This window comes from Dermacentor variabilis, chromosome 2 (assembly GCF_050947875.1).
Source record: "Dermacentor variabilis isolate Ectoservices chromosome 2, ASM5094787v1, whole genome shotgun sequence".
NCBI classification, from domain to species: Eukaryota; Metazoa; Arthropoda; class Arachnida; order Ixodida; family Ixodidae; genus Dermacentor; species Dermacentor variabilis.
In genome coordinates this window covers 87,800,271-87,819,139 of record NC_134569.1, presented here as the reverse complement: position 1 = coordinate 87,819,139, position 18,869 = coordinate 87,800,271, and the positions used below count along the sequence as shown (strand labels likewise).

Below are 18,869 nucleotides of genomic sequence, written 5' to 3'. Positions count from 1 at the left end.
GAATGCGAGCCAAGCCCAAAATTGCTGCTGCCAACGGCCATTACGTACACCGACGTGTATATGCAAAAGGCGGCCGCAATCGGAGCTCTCCGACTCGTATTACCTGAGTGGGAATGCCGGCAAAGGGGGAATAGTGCCCGTCCACATCGTATACGAGGAGCCAACACACCCTATTGCTATTCACGGCGAATGGTGCGTGCAGCCCATGCATGCGTGCAGGTCACTAAACACGCAGCCTTCTTTCTCGTGCTTTATTGCGCTGTTTTGTTTTACGAGTTATCACTTTTTTATTTGATTTTTATTATGATTTATTACAATTGAGATTGCAACGGCTAAGATCAAGAGTTTGAGAAGCTCGGCATTGGCACGATTTCGTTTGCGTGCGAATGACTGCTTCATGTTGAAAGTTAGGGTGGCAGAACATCAGTGCCTTGCTGTTGATGACTGTCCCTATACGACGCATAAGAATAGGTTTGCGTGAGGCTAGTGTACGTCTTATTTTGGAAATAAGAACGCAGCTTCGATTTTTGTTGGGGGCTGTGCATATCTTTTCACGGTTCACATCCACACGTATTCAAAAGCGTCACTTGCCTGTTTCGTTCGTCTGGTTTCTTCGGTCTCATGAATGTTCGTGTCATCCAAGGGTGCGGTGTCCCAGTGTCAGAACCACCCGCGCGTGCGCACATCGACGTCCTCGAGACTAGCAATTATGTGCGCACGTCTGGTATCGCTCAGAGACCATGTGCCTGCAGACATTCGCGTGGAACGACATCGCACAGCATGTATAATCTCAACCGTAACCCTTGGTGGAGGCTCTACATGGGTGCTGCCGGAGGGTACCTTGGCTTGTTTACGTAACACCACAAGGACAACAAATCAGAGCTTTCCTTTTGCATTAGGGGAGTGGTTGCGGAAGGAGAATCAGGAAGTGGCGAAGAGAATAGACTTTTAGTTTGAATTAGCCAGCTGTTAACTCATTACAAATTATTATAGACGGAGGCTCTGTTCGGTTACTGGGTGACTCATGAGGCGTCACTTTTCACAGTAAGCCATTTATTGAAGCAGCGGGAAAATCTTGAAGGCAGCACACTATATCAATAATAATGGAGAGCTTCTCTTCACTAATCACCTACCTTGTCCTTTTGTTTGGTCTGTCTCAGCTTTCTGATTATGAGGCACGCCATAGTGGGGGACTCCGGAAATTTCGACCACCTGGGGTTCTTTAACGTGCACCTAAATCTAAGTACACGGGTGTTTTCGCATTTCGCCCCCATCGAAATGCAGCCGCCGCAGCCGGGATTCGATCCCGCGACCTCGTGCTCAGCAGCGCAACACCATAGCCACTGAGCAACCACGGCGGGTGTTATGGGCTCATTCCAACAGCCGTTTCGGTTGCCAATGTTGCCCGCTACCGCCGCTACCGCCGTTACCGCCGCCGCCGCCACCACCGCTATACCGTCACCGCGTAATGAAAAGAAATACCCAGTTCCCGCCGGGATCGAATCTGGGTCCTCTGCGCGGCAGACAGTCGCTCTACCATTGAGCCACGCCAGCGCGCTTGCTAGCTTGCAGCGGAAACGTGCCCTATATATATAAACGCGTCTTAGCGAGCGAGGAGACGCGCGATGGGACATGAGCGCCGCGCAGCGTCACTTTGAATTGCAGTTGCTTATTATTACACCAAGCAGAACGCCATGTAGCGGTTGCATAGGTAGCGGTACAAGGTAAATATAGAAGGCTTGAGGGAGAAAAGGAAGATTATGGAGAAGAATACATATTGATTGAATGAAACACAGGTATCGGATACCTTATTAAATCGAGCAGGCCAGGTGACTGCTTGTCATTGTCCCGTTTCAAAGGGAGTGCCAATAAATGATCATCATCAGAAGCCTATTCTCGTGCGATGAGTCAAGTGTTGTGACATGTACGATGCGTAGTCTCGATTCCTGTGTTTACTTCTCGGGGCACTTTATGGCGCTTCTTGGCAAGGTACGAACCGCTGGTGAAGAAGCAAATTGTAGAGGTACGTGAGCGGCTGCAACCTGGTAACGTCGGGCTCAGCGGACTGCTGTGCAGAGAGCAGCACCAGCCGCAGCTCGCTGTCGACGTCGGGGGGACAGTTCAGATCGTTCTCGTGAAAGTTACGCGGAGAGACTTCGCCGAAAAGACCCCATATAGTGCATGCTGCCGAAAATGAAGCTCCTTTAGAGCCGCTCCTCGAGCTTACGCTGTGACTGTGCCGCGTGTGCCTCGCAGGCCTGTGACTTTTCTTTCTTTTTTCCAACCCGGTTTACTGGGGCGAGCACTACACCTAAATTCATATCCCTGTAGGCGACTCCTGTCTTTTGTGTCTACGCGAATACCATTTCTCTGAATGCGGATACGAACAATAGAAGTCAGCCGGAGAAATTAAACGGCTGCAGCTGGTAAGATAATTACAAATGCAGCTCTGACCAGGTTCCCTGTTTTTATTACAGGGTTTACTCTAACATAAAGCTATGACCTTACACATTTGGGCGTTATGTGTAGCTGCCTCGGGTTTACCCGTTTGCATCACTTTGACTTAATAGAAAGGGTCATTGTGCGGCACGCTCGCATACTCAATAGAGCCGGCCTTTGTACGTCATCTGTCGTGGAAGTAGAGAAACGTAGCAGTTGTACATCGCGCGAATTCAGCATTGTTTTTTTCTACATGACTGCGTGGCCTGCCTCTAACACAGACCAATGCTCCAAATGATTAGCACGTTCAGGACGCAATGACTGTGAATTATCTCGAAAAAAATTCATAATGGACGATTCTTTAATGAGAGGTTTCCTAAGGCACATGAATTTTCACTTTCCCCCGTGCACTCGCGATGCGTGAAGGCTTAGTATTTTACACACAGCTTGTTTATAGTCATCGGTCTTTAGAGGCGCGAGTTCAGCAGCAGGTCTGGCCGGGAGACTTGCCCGGGACCCTGCACGTTGGTTACCTTTCTTTCCTAATGCCATACCTTCGCGCAGAAAGCCGACTCAGGGTTCTTCTACCCGCTGCTTCCTCCTACCACTCCTATTACAACCATGTCCCCTGAAGCCCACAAATTTTCTCTTGCGGAACACATCTCGCCCGTCTCTGTGCTTTTCTGGACTTCTCACTGCACCTGTGGGGTCTACCGCCCCCTCCATCGCGGTGATGGATGTGCAACACCCCGAGGATCCTCCTGGTTGCCGTTCACCCGCGGACATCGGTTCGAGGAAGCGAGGAAATACATCGAGTGGTAGCGAGGACACAGAGCTGTACTCCGCTTCAGGTGACGAGTCCTCGGAAGACGGCTTTCGACTAGTCCAGTACCGCAAGGCCAAACGAAGAATTATCAACTCATCTTCGGCGTCTAGCTCGAACACTGTGAAAACAGCGCCTCAACGATGGCCTCACTCCATCCTGTTTGTGCCACAGAACGCTACCGACAACCTGCGCGTCCTCAACAGGCAAGCACTCTCCGTGTATCTCGAAAACACTGTGCCAAACGAGATCAAGGATGTCAGGATAAACACTAGGCGAAACATCCTGGCAATCGTTGTGATGAACCCGAGCGCGCTGACCATACTACAACATGTAACGCAGCTGGGAAACATCAAGGTCCGATCCATCATGCCAACGAATGGTGCCACAATAACAGGAGTCATCTACGACATTGACAATGAAATTCCTAATGCAGACCTCCCAGTACTTATAAAACCAGCAAGTGAACGCAACGTCATTGTGCATGTTTGTCGCCTCGGCAACACACGTTGTGTGAGGATAACGTTCCAAGGCGACTGCCTTCCACCCTACGTGAAGGTCGGCCACTTTCGCCACCAGGTTCGACCGTTTATTCCAAGACCAATGCAATGCTTCAATTGTCAGAAGATGGGCCATGTGAAGGGTGTCTGCAGAAATTCGGCCGTGTGCCCTCGATGTGCCGAACCCCACTCAGAAGACAACTGCAGCGCAATCACGTTGACGTGTCCTAACTGTCAGGGTGATCACTGCGCCTCTTCCAAGGACTGTCCCCAGATCAAGAAAGAGATTACCATTCTTAAACAAATGGTGAGAGACAACTCTACCCACAAAGAGGCTGCTGTGAAAGTACGGCGAAAACGGCGTCACCGTCGAAGGTCTTCACGACGGAAAACATCAAGCTTTCAGGAACAGTCAACTCGTCAATCAGCATCATCAGCGGAAGTTTCCAGCCCTCCGAGCACAAATGTTGGAAGGGAGAAAACTGCCACATCTCTCCCCACAGAGGAATGGCCGCCACTTCCACGTACACGACCGCCAGAAGAGTCGCAGAAGAAGCCGCCCCCAGAACAGCAAGGTACTGTATCCGAGGAGTCGCGGAATACAGATGAGCAAGTGATAGCACTTATTAGGCCTTTAATGAATGCCATTCGTGTGTTGCTAAGCAACATGCACACAGCGTCTGCCAGAAGTGCGCTTCAAGTACTGGACGCTCTGAGTCTGGTGCTTGCAACCCTTGAGTAGATCATGGCTCCACAGCCACGGTCTTTTAGGGAAGAGGTCCGACAAGCAGCCATTTTTCAGTGGAATGCGCGCGGACTCAGAGCGCGCCTTTCAGATTTCCGTCGCTTCGTGTACGCCAATATGTTTCCCATTATCGTCATTTGCGAGCCGAACTTATCGAACACAATCAGGCTTTCTGGCTATGAATTATTTATGTCGTCCACTGTTTATGAAAACAGTAAGGTTTTGGTGTGTATTCGCCGTGACCTCACCTACACTCATCAGCCTGTACCACCTAATGACAATAATCAATATATATGCCTAAACGTAAGGAAAGAGAATTTGGCCTTTACTTTTGTGGGCGCCTACCTATCTCCGTCAAGTCGATTTGATTGCACAAGACTACACGACATCCTTTCCTCAACCTCCAATCCCTGGGTCATCATTGGAGATTTCAACTCTCTGGGGAAGTCCGATGATCAACGCACGAGGCAGAGCTCTGGTATCTTTCGCCTCCAGTAATGAACTTTGGCTGCTGAATGATGGAAGTCCTACCTTCTTACGTGGCTCCACCTACAGCAGCTGTCTTGACTTGGCTTTCGTCTCACGAAGCCTTGTCAGACGTACAGGGTGGTTTGCGGACATAGAGACGCACGGAAGCGACCATATCCCCACGTACATCAAGATCAGAGGATTGTCCCCTTCCAAAATACGGGATACGATCCAAAGAGTGGACTGGCCTAAATTTCAGTCTATTATGGAAGAACACTGCGACGCCAATCCATCTTTCGACGCGGAAGAGGCAATCAAGAGCGCGGTGCAAGTCACTATGCGTACTCTCACGTGCTCTTCGAAACTGAACGAATTTGATGTGGAACTAGAACGACTTCGAGCAATCCGACGACGTGCTGAACGAAGATACCGACGTACGAAAGCAATGGACGATTTACGGACCACCAGGCGCACGCAAAAGAAGATACAGCGTCGGTTAGACAAGCTCGAATCGCAACGTTGGACTGCCTTCTGTGAGTCGCTAGATCCACGCAAGCCTTTATCGCAACTGTGGAGAACGGTGCGTGGCCTCCGGACACTCCCCGTACAGCGATTCCCATTCAAGGCGCTTGCCCTCTCTCAAAAGAGATCGGAGATTGACGTGGCAGAGGATTTCTGCGCCAGATTATCCGGCCAACTGACAGCTACCAACATTCCATCGCCTTCGAGTAGCTGTCCGCCACCACGTGATCACCGGATGGATCTACTATTCTCAATCCACGAACTTAAGGCAGCATTAGCTTTGTGTAGCCGCACATCAGCGCCAGGACCTGACGGAATTTCCTACCGAGCTCTGTGTCACCTGGGGGAGCGAACGAGAGGAGTTCTCCTTGAGGTGTACAATGAATCTTGGAGAGATGGCACACTACCAACAACCTGGAAGACAAGTCGCCTTGTTCCACTGCGGAAGCCTGGGAAGTCGCCGTTGGAACTCTCATCATATCGCCCGATCGCGTTGGCGAGCTGTGTGGGCAAAGTAATGGAGAGGATGGTCCTAGGACGCCTGGAGTGGTACTTGGAGTTCCACAACGCCTACCCAGATGCCATGGCGGGCTTCCGACGCGGTCGATCATCGATCGATAACGTCGTCGACCTGGTCACCTACATTCAACATGAGAAATGCCGTAAGCGTCTCTGCGCGTCTTTATTCCTCGACGTTAAAGGGGCGTATGACAACGTTACGCATGAAGCCATCCTCTCTGCTCTCGCAGAGGTTGGAGTGGGTGGTCGGATGTTTAAATGGATATGGAGCTATTTATCCATGCGATCCTTTTCTGTAAGCACCGAAGAAGGCCATACTTGCCTACATTATAGCTACCGCGGCGTCTCCCAGGGCGGTGTACTTAGCCCTGTGTTATTTAATCTAACACTAATTGCTCTCCTTGAGCACGTGCCAACTACAGTCAGGCTATCAATGTACGCGGATGACATCTGCATATGGACGTCTGCAGTAACACGCCTACAGTTGCGAGCGAGAATTCAGCGAGCCGCCACACAAACTGTTCTCTGCCTCCGTAATCGAGGCCTGGAAATTTCCTCAGAGAAATGCGCGCTAGTGCCATTTACGCGCAAATCCATGGCCAACTACAATGTAATAATAAATGGCCAAATAATACGACGGGTCCGATCGTACAAGTTCCTAGGTGTCATAATCGACAGGGACTTGTCATGGAGCCCACACGTCTCATACGTGAAAAAACGGTTGACAGGCATCTGTCACCTCCTCAAGTTTTTCGCTGGCAAGACCTGGGGAATGTCGCCGAGTGCGATGTTGCAACTGTACAGGGTGCTTTTCCTAGGATTTATGCGATACAGCTTGCCAGCAATAAACAGCACAGGTAAAACAAATCTACGCACAATACAAAGTCTTCAGGGTCAGGTGCTCAGGATCTGTCTAGGCCTGCCTCAGAGTGCCTCAACAGTGGCTACGATAGCAATCGCTGGAGATCACCTTGTCAGGACCCACATTGAAATTGAAGTACTCAGGACCCATATAAGGCATCTGACCAGGACTCCTCGTCACCACTTGGACTCCCTAACAGCGGACAGACCACACACATCTTTCAGCCGGACGATAACCGCATATGATGAATCATTGCCAGCTTGTTTCACCCCGGCTGCGAGACCTTCGATTCCTCCATGGTGCCTCGCTAGGCCAAAAATCAACCTCACAATACCTGGTATCTCGAAAAAAGCTGATCTATCATCGCCAGCCCTTAGACAGCTCACGCTACTACATTTGTACGAGAACTACCGTGATTCTACGCATATTTACACTGATGGATCTGTCCTTCCAAGTAGCTCCGCGGCGGCAGTCGTCATACCGGCGAAAGCTACAACAATAAAATTTAAGACGACCCACGCGACAACATCGACGGCAGCAGAGCTCGCAGCGCTCGTTACTGCCCTTCATCACATTGGTGATGAACCACCACATAAGTGGACAATATTCTGCGATTCGAAGGCGGCACTGCAGTCTCTACTGTCACCTTTACGACGCGGACCACACGAACAACTAATATTTCATATTACAGAGACATTGCAACATATAAGTGATGCAGGCCATGAGATAACCTTTCAGTGGCTTCCAAGTCACTGCGGGATTATCGGCAATGAACGGGCGGATCACGCTGCCCGCTCAGCCCATACTGAGGAGCGCCACGTCCCAATTCCTCATTCTATAACTGACGCAGCACGGAAGCTCCACCTACTTTCTCGGCAGTGCACCGTGTCGCAATGGAATGAGCCACATTTAAGAAACACGCGACTGTACTCACTTGATCCAACACTAAGTTTTCGAGTGCCATCACAGCTTCGCCGTCGAGACGCCACGCTTTTATATCGACTTTGGTTGGGCGTTGCCTTTACTAAAGCCTATGCATTCCGCATAGGGATGACCGACAGCCCAACCTGTGACCACTGCGGCCATGAATAATCAATTGGCCATATTTTGTGTGCCAGCCCGCAGTACAGTACACAGAGGGCATGCCTTCGCCACGAACTTGACGAACTGGACGACCAAGCGCTATTCGAAAAAAGAATTCTGCAACATCGAAAGGACCTACCGTCACAGAAGAAGGCCGTGCAAGCGCTATTGCGCTTTTTGCGATCTACCGGCCTATGTGAACGACTTTAACTGGAACGCCTTTTGTGTGTGTGCCTCCATGTGTGCGTGTTTTTTTACCTTTATTTTTTTTAACATTTTCCTCTCTGTCATCTTTCTAACCCCTATCCCCCATCCCCAGTGTAGGGTAGCAAACCGGAGACTCATATCTGGTTAACCTCCCTGCCTTTCCTCTTCATTCTCTTTCTCTCTACCCATAGTTTCCTTGAAAATAGCTCGAGGATGAAAGTAAACGACGAAAAGGTTTTGTAGTGGCTGATGTTGCGAGCGAAAAACAAAAGCGAATCCCATCGGCTTTGTGAATGAGTTCAGGCGAAGTTTTCATGGGTGCTCGCGAGGAACTCTATGCTGACCATTTTTATGACAAAAAAAGAGAAAGAGAGAGAGACAGAAAGAAGTGATAGGGGACAGATAGGGCTGAGCCAGGTTGGTTACCCTGCGCAGGGGAAGGGCTAGAGGTGACTTAAAGGTGAGAAGGAGGAGAGAAGTTCACACCTCAAACAACACGAATGCAGCGTTCATTATTCGTTCAGTTCATCGCAAGCAGTCATACAAGCTGATGAACGCCTCAGCTCTTTTGTGGCTACGTACACTGCACTCTCACGAGGCCATGGTCCCAGGATCTTCTCCTGTGCAGAAGACATGTCATCTAAGTGCACTAAAGTTGTCCGTGGGGCAAGCCTCTTCCTATAATTGGCAGTCACATAGGAGGTGTTTCATGATTTCGTTGTGCCAGATGTGTTGCAATCTGCACTTTCGTTCACTTCGATTAGGACGAAGTAGGCGGTCGTAAAAGAAGCGCTTATTCACAGGCGGCATGTTAACGTTGTTTTGCGTTGAGTAAAACCGGGTAGAAGTTGTGACTTCACATATGGATCATGGCATATAGGCGCCAGTAGGTAGACCGTTGAGGTTCCCCGCAGCATTCGTTCTGCACAACGGAATCTAGGTGCTTTTCACATGCTCCATGTGCCTCACGGCCGCTTTGTGGGCACTTTGGACGCATTTTGACCGGGAAACACTTCGCTCACGATAAACTACCGGGGGCTCGAACATGCGGATCCCACGTATGACGACAAAGTAATGACCACATTGCAATGATGGCAAATGGAAATATTATGCCATTTCCCTGGTAGTTCATGCTTCTCGTGTTCTGTGGATTCTTTTATTCCTGTCTATTGTTTGATTTGAGCTCTATAGCACACCTCCCAGCTCAGACTTTCTGGAATTCGGTTGTTTGCTAAATCCTAAGCACAAGTAGTGGCAACTTCGCGCTTGTTGGATCACACTAGCTCTTGAGACGTGTGTGTGACTCCGTTGAACTTATATTTATGGATGAACGAAATGCGTCAGAAAAGCTTTGCTGCATTCAGAAAAACGAAAATGAGAGAGAGAAAAATGAGAAGCAAGAGAGAAAAGCTGTGAACTTCTCCATTATCTATAACGCTCTGTAAACACCCTTTCAGCCTTATTGAAATCTCTTGTTCATAACACACTCTTTCAATTTCATTTCATGTGTATCCACAAGAAGTGCTAGACAAAAAGAGATGCAAGAAGATAGCAACAAAACAAAGTCGCACTTTCTCTCTCAATCTATATGTTCCCTCTCACACTTGTATCACCACGAAAGCAAGCAGGCTACATAAGTTATCTGCCATATGGAGGTGAAAAAAAGTTTTGTTAATGAGGCTTCTGTGCGGAAGCCGAAACGTTTTTTTTTCTTTTTCATTAAAATTTTAATTCCGTGGTCAGTGCCCGCTTTTTTTTTACAAGTAGAACTATAAAATAATCAACCACGTGGGTGTTATCGCAAGGCAGAGCGCTGCTAAGGCCGCTTCGGATATATTATTATTCTCTCTCGAACTAGTTACCCAACCAACTGTTTTTCGATTATCCCAAAGCTGCATGCAAAGAGAACCGCTTTTGACAGCGCTAAGCAGACTGGGTTATCATTTGTTGTTGCAGAAATGATAGTGATAATTAGCATAGGCCTGCTCTGGCAGTCTGTCCCTTTGATTGTCATCTCTTCGTTGCCGTATAGGATATGAAAAGAATCGTTAAAATAATCGTACGTATATGACGGATGGAGAGCTTGCAGTGGCCATACTCTTCTAGCACATCACGAGGTCCGGCAAATCTGACCTCGAACATGTGTGTGAGGCTGAAAACGTACCTGTGCGCCCACGCGGTGTTTTATACTCAATATATAGGTTCAATGATCGTTTCAGATACTTGATTTTTCACATGATGTTAGTACAAACAAAATTAACGCGACTTGTGAACAGGACACTTGCTTTCACTGCTACGCATAGTCTCGCGAAGAACCAATTGCGTTCAAGTACCAGAGTCCTTTCATTCATGAGAAGCTAAATTGTTTTTAAGGACGCCTAAATAGCAAAGAGAGACGTCACGGTGCAAGATGTGTCGCGAGCCATCAAGTCGTATTTAAGGACATATTATAGTTCAGGCTGCGCTGCATTGCATAGCCCACAGGGAACAATTATTCTCCGTGACGCATCGTTGCTCTTTTTTTTTTTTACACGAACGCGCATTTGCTCTGAGCCGTTTTCCGACAGTGAAGTCTGGCTTCCATGGCTTCTCTTCAAAACCCTACTCAGAATATTCTATTTTCACCATGGTTGACTCAGGCCACATCAACCTTAGACCCACAGAACGTGGCTATATATATATCGAATCAGCAGTCATGTGAGCGACCAGTGCAACTGAGGCTATTGGACTTGATTATTACTATAGCCGTAATTGTTTAATGCCTCTCCGCTAATTCTATAGTTAACCAACTATTGTTTCGTCGGGAAAAAAATAACATAGTGCTAAATAAAGCCTGGCGCCAGAGGTGTATAGTGTGGCGTCACTGCCTCCTGCCTGCTTTCCGCACTCTTTGTCTTGTTGCAGTGAAGCCATCCATGGTGCGCATCCGTTCCAAGCAGCGCCCTTTGGCAGCCGGCCTGCCAGCAGAAATCGAGTGTGAAGCTGCCGGCTCCCGTCCTGCACCTGTGATCACATGGTGGTGCGGGAAAGCCAAGATATCCGCCGACAATGTAAAGGTCTGTCTATGTGTTACACTATAGTGTCTGTTCTAGCGTTGCGTCCCTCTTCCTGCTTCTTTCCATTGAGGCTTATGAAGTCTCTGCCAAACGTTCACAAATTTTATCATGCCTACTCAAAGGAAAGAAAGAAAGAAATCACCGCCCACGCGCTCAGTACTGATGGCTAACCAGCGAAGCTGAAACGTGCGGCGCCAGTGCATGTAACTGGGTCAATCCCGGCGGTTCATTAAACGATGGCTTGGTAGGCTGCTGGATCCTCCGTGCGCAGTTGCTGCTTGCGCTCGGCTGCACGAGCCTGTTATTGTGCCCGGGCTGCAGCATCGGCATGGCGCAGACAAGCTCATTCCCGGTTCTGCTCGCAGCTTTGCTGAACGAAAGCTGCCTACTCCTCAGGGGTACGTATGGCGCGCGGCCTCTCCATTTCGGAGCCGGAGAGAAACTGCTGCGTGCGCGTTTGGCTGCGACGGGGAGCAACGACGTCGCTACTGGCGCAGCCAATCGGCGCGCCTGTCTTGCTCTTTTCTTTTTTCGCGCATGCACATGGGGTTGCGCCGGAGGAGTTTTCGGCGTACAGGCGACAGACGGACGGACGGACGAATCCGCAAACCATATACAGCTTCGCTCTTAAAAGAGACAGATAAGAGAGAGACCAAGGACAGGAAAGGAAGGAAGGTCAACCAGACGAGCACACGGTTTGCTACCCTACATTGGGGATGAGGGAAAGGGCAGTAGAAAGAGGAAAAGAGGGTAGAGTGACCACTGAGCACGTGTGTGAGGATGCACAGGGACACTGTAAGCGGCCGCTTAAGCCGGTGCACTTCAAGTAGTGTACTAGTGCACGAATCGCATTTCGTGCCATTGACGGCTGTGGCCACCAACCGAGTATCTTTGACTCGGAGAACGGTCTCAAGTCCAGTCGGTTTAAAGTTCTCCGCAGAGAGGAACGTTGTACGTCATAGCGAGGGCAGGTACACCATAGGTGCTCGATGGTCTCCTCGCACCTACAGGAGTCGCACATTCGGCTGTCGGCAATTCCCATACAATCGTATGGGCATCGCATTCGTGAACGCCACTCCTAGCCACAAGCGGCACAGCACGGTTGTTTCGCCGTGGGAAAGGCTAGAGGGCAGTTGTAGCCGTAGCATGGGGTCCAACTTATGCGATCGGCAATTGAAGGCACTTGAACTCCAGAAATCTTGTGACTGTTTGCATGCAAGCAGGCGAAGGTCTCTGGCAGCGTCCGACGTCACCAAAGGTATTGGACGCGTCTGAGCGTCTTCGTGGGCAGACCAGGCAGCCCTGTCAGCAAAGTCGTTGCCGACGACGCCACAGTGAGCAGGAATTCACTGAAAGATTATGTTGTGCCCTGTTTCCAGAGCATGATGTTGTACTTCCCTGCTGTCGGATATCTTCTATTAGTAAGTTTTGTGATGTGATGCAGATTTGATACTGTGAAGAGCTGCCTTAGAGTCACCAAATACGACCCATTTCTCTGCCGGCTCTTCGGTGACGTACGTCATAGCGGCATGGAGCTGGAACGTGGCATGGAGCATGGAGAGCTGGAAGTTCTGCCGACGTAGATGTAGTCAGGTGTGATCATTTGAATTTAACTATAACCTGCTTAGCTCCTTAGCGGGAACGACGAATGCGGCAGTTGAGCGGGTGGGTGAGATCAAACCGTCGGTTTATATAGGAATGCAGTCATGATATGTCTGGTGCAGTAATAGGAGCGGGAGATGCTTCAGAGCCGGCGATGACTGAGTGGCTTTTGTGATTCCGGGAATAGCAAAATTCACTTGAGGTTCTCGCAAGCACCACAGGGGAGATGAAGATAGCGGGATATGAAGAGGAAAGGCAGGAAGGTTAGCTTTGCTACCCTACAGTGGGGTCGGGATATAGGGGTTATAAAGAGGCCAGAGAGTGAAGGATTGAAAAAATGCACACACAGAGACACACACACGAAGGGCGTTCTAGTTAGAGACATCAAGAAAGGCCGGTAGATAGTAAGAAGCGCCGTAGCGCTTCTACGGCCTTCTTCTGTGACGTTAGGTCCAGTCGATGGTGTAGAATTCCTTCTTCCTATAGTAGTCGACCATCCACCTGATTGAGTTCATGGCGAAGGGATTCGCTCTATGGACTGTAGTGCGGGCAGTCACACAAGATATGGCCAATCGATTCTTCATGGTCGCAGTGGTCATAGATTGTGGTTTCGGCCATCCTTATGCGGAACGCATTGGCTTTGGTAAAAGCAACGCCCAACCACAGTCGATACAAAAGAGGGGCGTCTCCACGGTGAAGATGGCTTCGCCGCCGGTGTATAAGATTTCGGTATGCACTTCTTGATGAGCGCTATTACTCTTGAAAAGGTCGTCCGAGGTCTCTCGGCTGGTAGGGAGGCCAAGTGATGGTCGAGGATCCTCGACCGATGGCGAATGTGCGCTCTGAGAGAGTCGACAGCTACGTGTGTCTGGGTCATATGGATGGCAATTGTTGCTGCTGTTGACGTGCGCCGAGGCAGCCCGAAACACGTGCGTAGGGCATGACCTTCTATGCTCTCCAAAGCGCGAGTGTTCATCTTGCATGTATGTGACAAAACTGGTAGACTGTAACGTAGGAGTCCGAGGAATAGTACCATGTACAGCTTCAACATAGAATGGACTGGGGTACCCCAGTTTTCGCCGTAGAGAAATTTGAAGACTTGAGAAATTGCAACTAACTTAGTGTAAGGACCTACAAAAACTGGGGGACAAAAACAACCTAACAGAAGACAACCTGAGCTACGTTTACTTACAAACATAGCGTCGATGAGGCACAAGTCATCTGCTAAGAATTAGGGGCTGGCAAGAGCCAAGGCTCACTTCTACTCGATATTTACAGAGTATCGATCATTTACGAACCTCGTGTGGTCTTACACCCCCACACTCACTCCGTTCACTCAGCCACTGTGTTTGACTGAACTCGGGCTGTGTTGACCTGACTCAGTATATATCCAATAATTCGATGCAAGAAGCTGAATGATCGTACTACTTAACCGAGTAAAGCCTCACATTTAGCATTGCAGCTATATATGATTAGTGGTTTGCAAGTTTTCTGTTTATTTGCGATTGCTTGAAATGGTATGCTCGCACACCGACAGAGGTCTACGAACGCGGACTCAAATCGACTTCCTCAGGTAGTCGGCCCACTCACAATATGGGATTCGATAAATCGTATGACATTTCTTTTTTGTCAAATGAAACATTCACTTACTACATTCAAAATTCACTCGTGTAGAGCGCATTTGTTTAATGAACTTTCTTTACTTTAGGGCCATAAATGATGCAAGTATAAAAAATATCAAACGAAATCTCTTCCTAAAACAAGAATTTACGCCGAAATTAGATATGAGAATGCTCCAGTGTTCTCATACACACATAAGTGCTGTACACAAAGTTCTAACCCTATTTTGTTATTGTGTAACACGTAGGTGATGCCCATTGGACACCGCGTTTTCTCGGTGGCCACGTACACACCCAGAAGAGAGGACAACGGAAAGCGACTCCGATGCGTGGCCGAAAACCCCGGCATTGCAGGAAGTTTCCTCGAAGCCTCGTACAGCCTTGACGTGCACTGTAAGTGTAGTTCTACTAAGCACATCCCCGATTACGTTTTTTTTTACCCGCCGTGGTTGCTCAGTTGCTATGGTGTTAGGCTGCTGAGCACGAGGTCGCGGGATCGAATCCCGGCCACGGCGGTCGCATTTCGATGGGCGCGAATTGCGAAAACACCCGTGTAATTAGATTTATGTGCACGTTAAAGAACCCCAGGTGATCCAAATTTCCGGAGTCCTCCACTAAAGCGTGACTCACAATCAGAAAGTTGTTTCGAAACGTAAAACCCCATAATTTATTTTTTTTAAATTCTGTTTTTCATCTCATGCCATTCCCAAAAGTCATCATCATCCAATTGAAAAGTCATGCAGTACTTTCTCAACAACTGCCGCACTAGAAAACCAAACAGAGAAAGAATAGTGCCTTCACAGAGCGATACCGTTTTCAGGAAGCTTCTAGCCACAAGATTTCTGCCACAAAGGGCACGCACCATGCAATACCTTTAACTACCCGTCGTTTGTGCAACTTTCAGGGGGGAAGTCAAGAGAAGTTAATAACAAGCTTACGATCTAGCACAGGTCTACCGGAGATGACGCGAACACTATAAGCTCCGGTGTTGTTCCCGTATATCTCTACACCACGCTTTTGAGGAATTTGAATACCCGAGTGTTAGTGTCTAAGCGATGCCACCAAAGCAGTCGACTTTTTCCGTTGTGAACAGAAGCTTGTTTTGTTGCCGAATCTATGCTTCATTTTTTTTGCGTGTGAAAGGCAATGTTTTTTTGCGAGTGTAATCGCTTGAGTAACATATGCTGTGGGGCTGATTCAGGTAGAGTTTAAACTTAAGAAGAGCTCAGAAAAGAAACGGTCTAGAATGAGAGGGCGCGCTTGTCCTACCTTTAATGTTTGTGTGTTCTCATTTTCCGATGTCTAAGTTTGTACGCATGTACTGTTCACGGAATGAAACGCGATAGCCGCAGTGTGTGGCCGCGGGTACACGCAGGTACTCGTGGAATCAAGCTGTTGCATCGTGGTATACTACGAGGGTGACAGCGTTTTTGAGAGCAGGATTAGTGCTTCCGGTCACTAGTGAGCAGGTGTGTGGTTCGCTACGCACCCAACTGGTGCGGCTGTTGCGACTGCGCCACTGTCGCATTTTAATTCGTGAGTACTGGAGCCGCTGGTGTGTTGTAGCTACAGGCGGATTTAGCCTGGCGATCGAGGCTGGCAGTTTCCCCGCCTGAGGGTCTCTTTCATTGCCACTGGGGTGTTCACCATCTGTGGAACAGTTCAGTGTCTCTTCGAAATGTGAAAAAAAGGCGCGAACCTATAAGCGCGGAAGAGTTACAGCAGATCTTTCCCGAAATGCCAGGTGTTGAAGACACGCATGTGGGATGCCTCTTCTTTCTAAGTTCTCAGTTACCGCGTCCCTTTCACCTCGGTAGCTCGGACGCGACCACAGAAATTGTTCGATGTCTCCTGTCTCCTGCCTAATTGCACCAAGTACACAGCAGGGAGTCGGTACGTCGCATCTTGAGTGGCCACGCAGAGGTATTGAGTTATGTACGTAACTAAGTCACTTTTTTCTCCGGCACGGCACAGACAAACCTATTGTGACTCTTCAGCTGGGAAAGAGACTGCGGCTCGAGGAGATCTTCGAGGGGCAAGACGTGTATTTGGAGTGCAGCATCGACGCAAATCCGCGTGTGAGCGAAGTCGTGTGGCGCTTCGAAGACAGCCACGAGGTCCACTCAAACCCGGCGGCCAAGGTGATCACGAGCAACCAGTCGCTCGTCTTCCAGGCTATCCAACGCCTGAACGCCGGGCGCTACACTTGCGTGGCCGCCAACAGCGAAGGCGAGTCGGTCAGCAACGAGCTCCATCTGAGGGTGCAGTGTAAGTGACTTCTATCTCTCCTATGTTCTTCGTGTATCAATGTCACATTGGAGATCAGATTTCTTTCGCTTATATTTATTTATAGTGTGGGACCTATAGTGCGGGACATACCTTTTCATTGAAAAAGCGTAAAGGTGTTGTATGGTTTGAACGCACCTCTTGTCTATCTGTCCTTGCTACAACGTCCAACGCCTCTTTCCCCGGACAAATTTAAACCGACTGGACTTGAGACAGTTCGTTGAGTCAGAGATAGTCGGACCGTGGCCACATCCTTCGCTGGTAGAAAAAGTTATTCGTACATTACTTGAAGTGCACCGGTTTGAGAAACTGCTTGTCATGCTCCTGTGCATCCTGCCACGTACACTCAGTGCGTACTGTCTTTCTCTTTTCCTCTTTCTATTTACCCCTTACCTTAACCACAGTGTAGGGTAGTAAACCGTACGCTTGTCTGGTTGACCTCCCTATACCTTTCCTCTCCTTGCCTTTACGATCTCCCTCTCTAAAGGTACTGAAATGCAAACGGATGATGTATCTCATACGTTCCTTTCCACTGTCCAGTGATTTCAGTCTAGCAGGATAACAGCCACTGCATGCTGCATGATTACAGATACACATTTGTGAAGCTTGACTATACTATTTAAGTATACTTTAAGGCTTCACGTTAACCAGAACAGGGATATTAACTCGGTGCTTCATTATAGTCTTATAATACAAAGTGCAACGTGTCGTTGTAGCGGAGCCTGTATTCTTTAAGCCACGTTGTCTTCCTGACCACTATGTCAGTGCATGTTGTAAATGGCTTAGTGGGAAAATAAATGTGGCGGTAATTGTGCTCTCTCACAAGTCGCTTTTCGTACGCCGGACCACTCGCCACACTCTCTCAGTGGCTATGGCGTTATGGTGCCGTAGCTCTTACCTATGGCGTAAGCTCCGGTGTTGCTTTTCAACGTTTAAAATTTGAATAAATGAATCAACCTAACTGACCGCGTTTGCTCGGCCAGCCTACGCGCCTTGATGAGCATAGGCTGACAAAATTAACGGAGCTTACTCTGGCCCGCTCCATAAGTATACTTTTAACTTACACAGACTCATCAAGAAAAGTGAGAATTTGCGTGAACTAGCACCAGCCTATGGGGCGTTTGATATGTCGGTAACAAATAGACCTCGCCTACCTCACCAGTACTGAAACTCCAGAAAATCAGTCTCATGTAGGCGTACACAGACACGCGTACGATTAAACACCAGGGTTCTCATACGCTCACGCATTTTGTTATCGGTATGATTAACGCTTACCTTACAGATTTATTGTTTAATATGTTTTGTTCCCTCCCTCTTCTCACAGACTCGCCAGTGTGCAGCTTTTACCAGCGCACCGTGTACCCGGCTGCAGCGCACGAGATGCTGCAGGTGTCGTGCGACGTAGACGCACACCCATCGGCCGTCAGCTTCCAGTGGGCTTTCAACGGCTCCCTACGCAGTCACGAGCTTCAAAGCTTCGTGTCGGAGGGCAGCCACAGCATGGCGTCCTACGTGCCGCGGGACAGATCCGACTACGGCACGCTCCTGTGCTGGGCCACCAACAAGATTGGTCGGCAGAAGGAGCCTTGCCGCTTCCAGATCGTCCCGATCGGTCAGTAAATTTCTCTCCTGCACTCTCCGTCCAGCTGCAGGCCCTAAACAATCTTTTAAAGCGAAACTTTCTTGCTGAGTTCGATGCACCTTTCATGCGAAAGCATTACGTACCCTATGAAGTGGAGAATCAGGCGTCCGTTGTTATCATCCGATGGTACGGAAAAACCACTTGACCAAGTGATGACGTCACGTTCCCCGGCGCTGGACCTGCTGCGGCTCGCCCTGTGAAATCCCACTGTGAATAGCCATGGCGTTGGACCTGGCCCCCCTTCCCCTCAATTTGGATTAAGGTGGTATATAAAGGGGAATAAAGATGACTAAGGTGGATTAAAGTGGATTAAGGTTGATACAAATCAGTGCAAGGTGGAAAAAGGTCGAATTTCAACTTAAGGTGGTAAGTTAGACAAGTCCTAATGATTTCGCTTTCAAATCACGTAAGGATATCTAAGTGATTATCAATTTTTTTTCGTGCGTATCTGACCTCTAAGGCCGAACGTGCTTCACGGGATGGTGACGCCATATGG

At 48.9% G+C, this 18,869-nt stretch overlaps 1 protein-coding gene across 1 annotated transcript in view; it reads left to right on the top strand.

The window, feature by feature from the left end:
* Positions 1-18,869, top strand: part of LOC142570364 (neural cell adhesion molecule 1-like) — a 100,991-nt gene that overhangs the window by 67,232 nt on the left and 14,890 nt on the right. The window contains exons 5-8 of the mRNA XM_075678753.1: positions 11,073-11,224; positions 14,694-14,838; positions 16,420-16,713; positions 18,056-18,343. Of these exons, the coding sequence (XP_075534868.1) occupies positions 11,073-11,224; positions 14,694-14,838; positions 16,420-16,713; positions 18,056-18,343 (879 nt within the window). The remainder of the gene's footprint in view (positions 1-11,072; positions 11,225-14,693; positions 14,839-16,419; positions 16,714-18,055; positions 18,344-18,869) is intronic.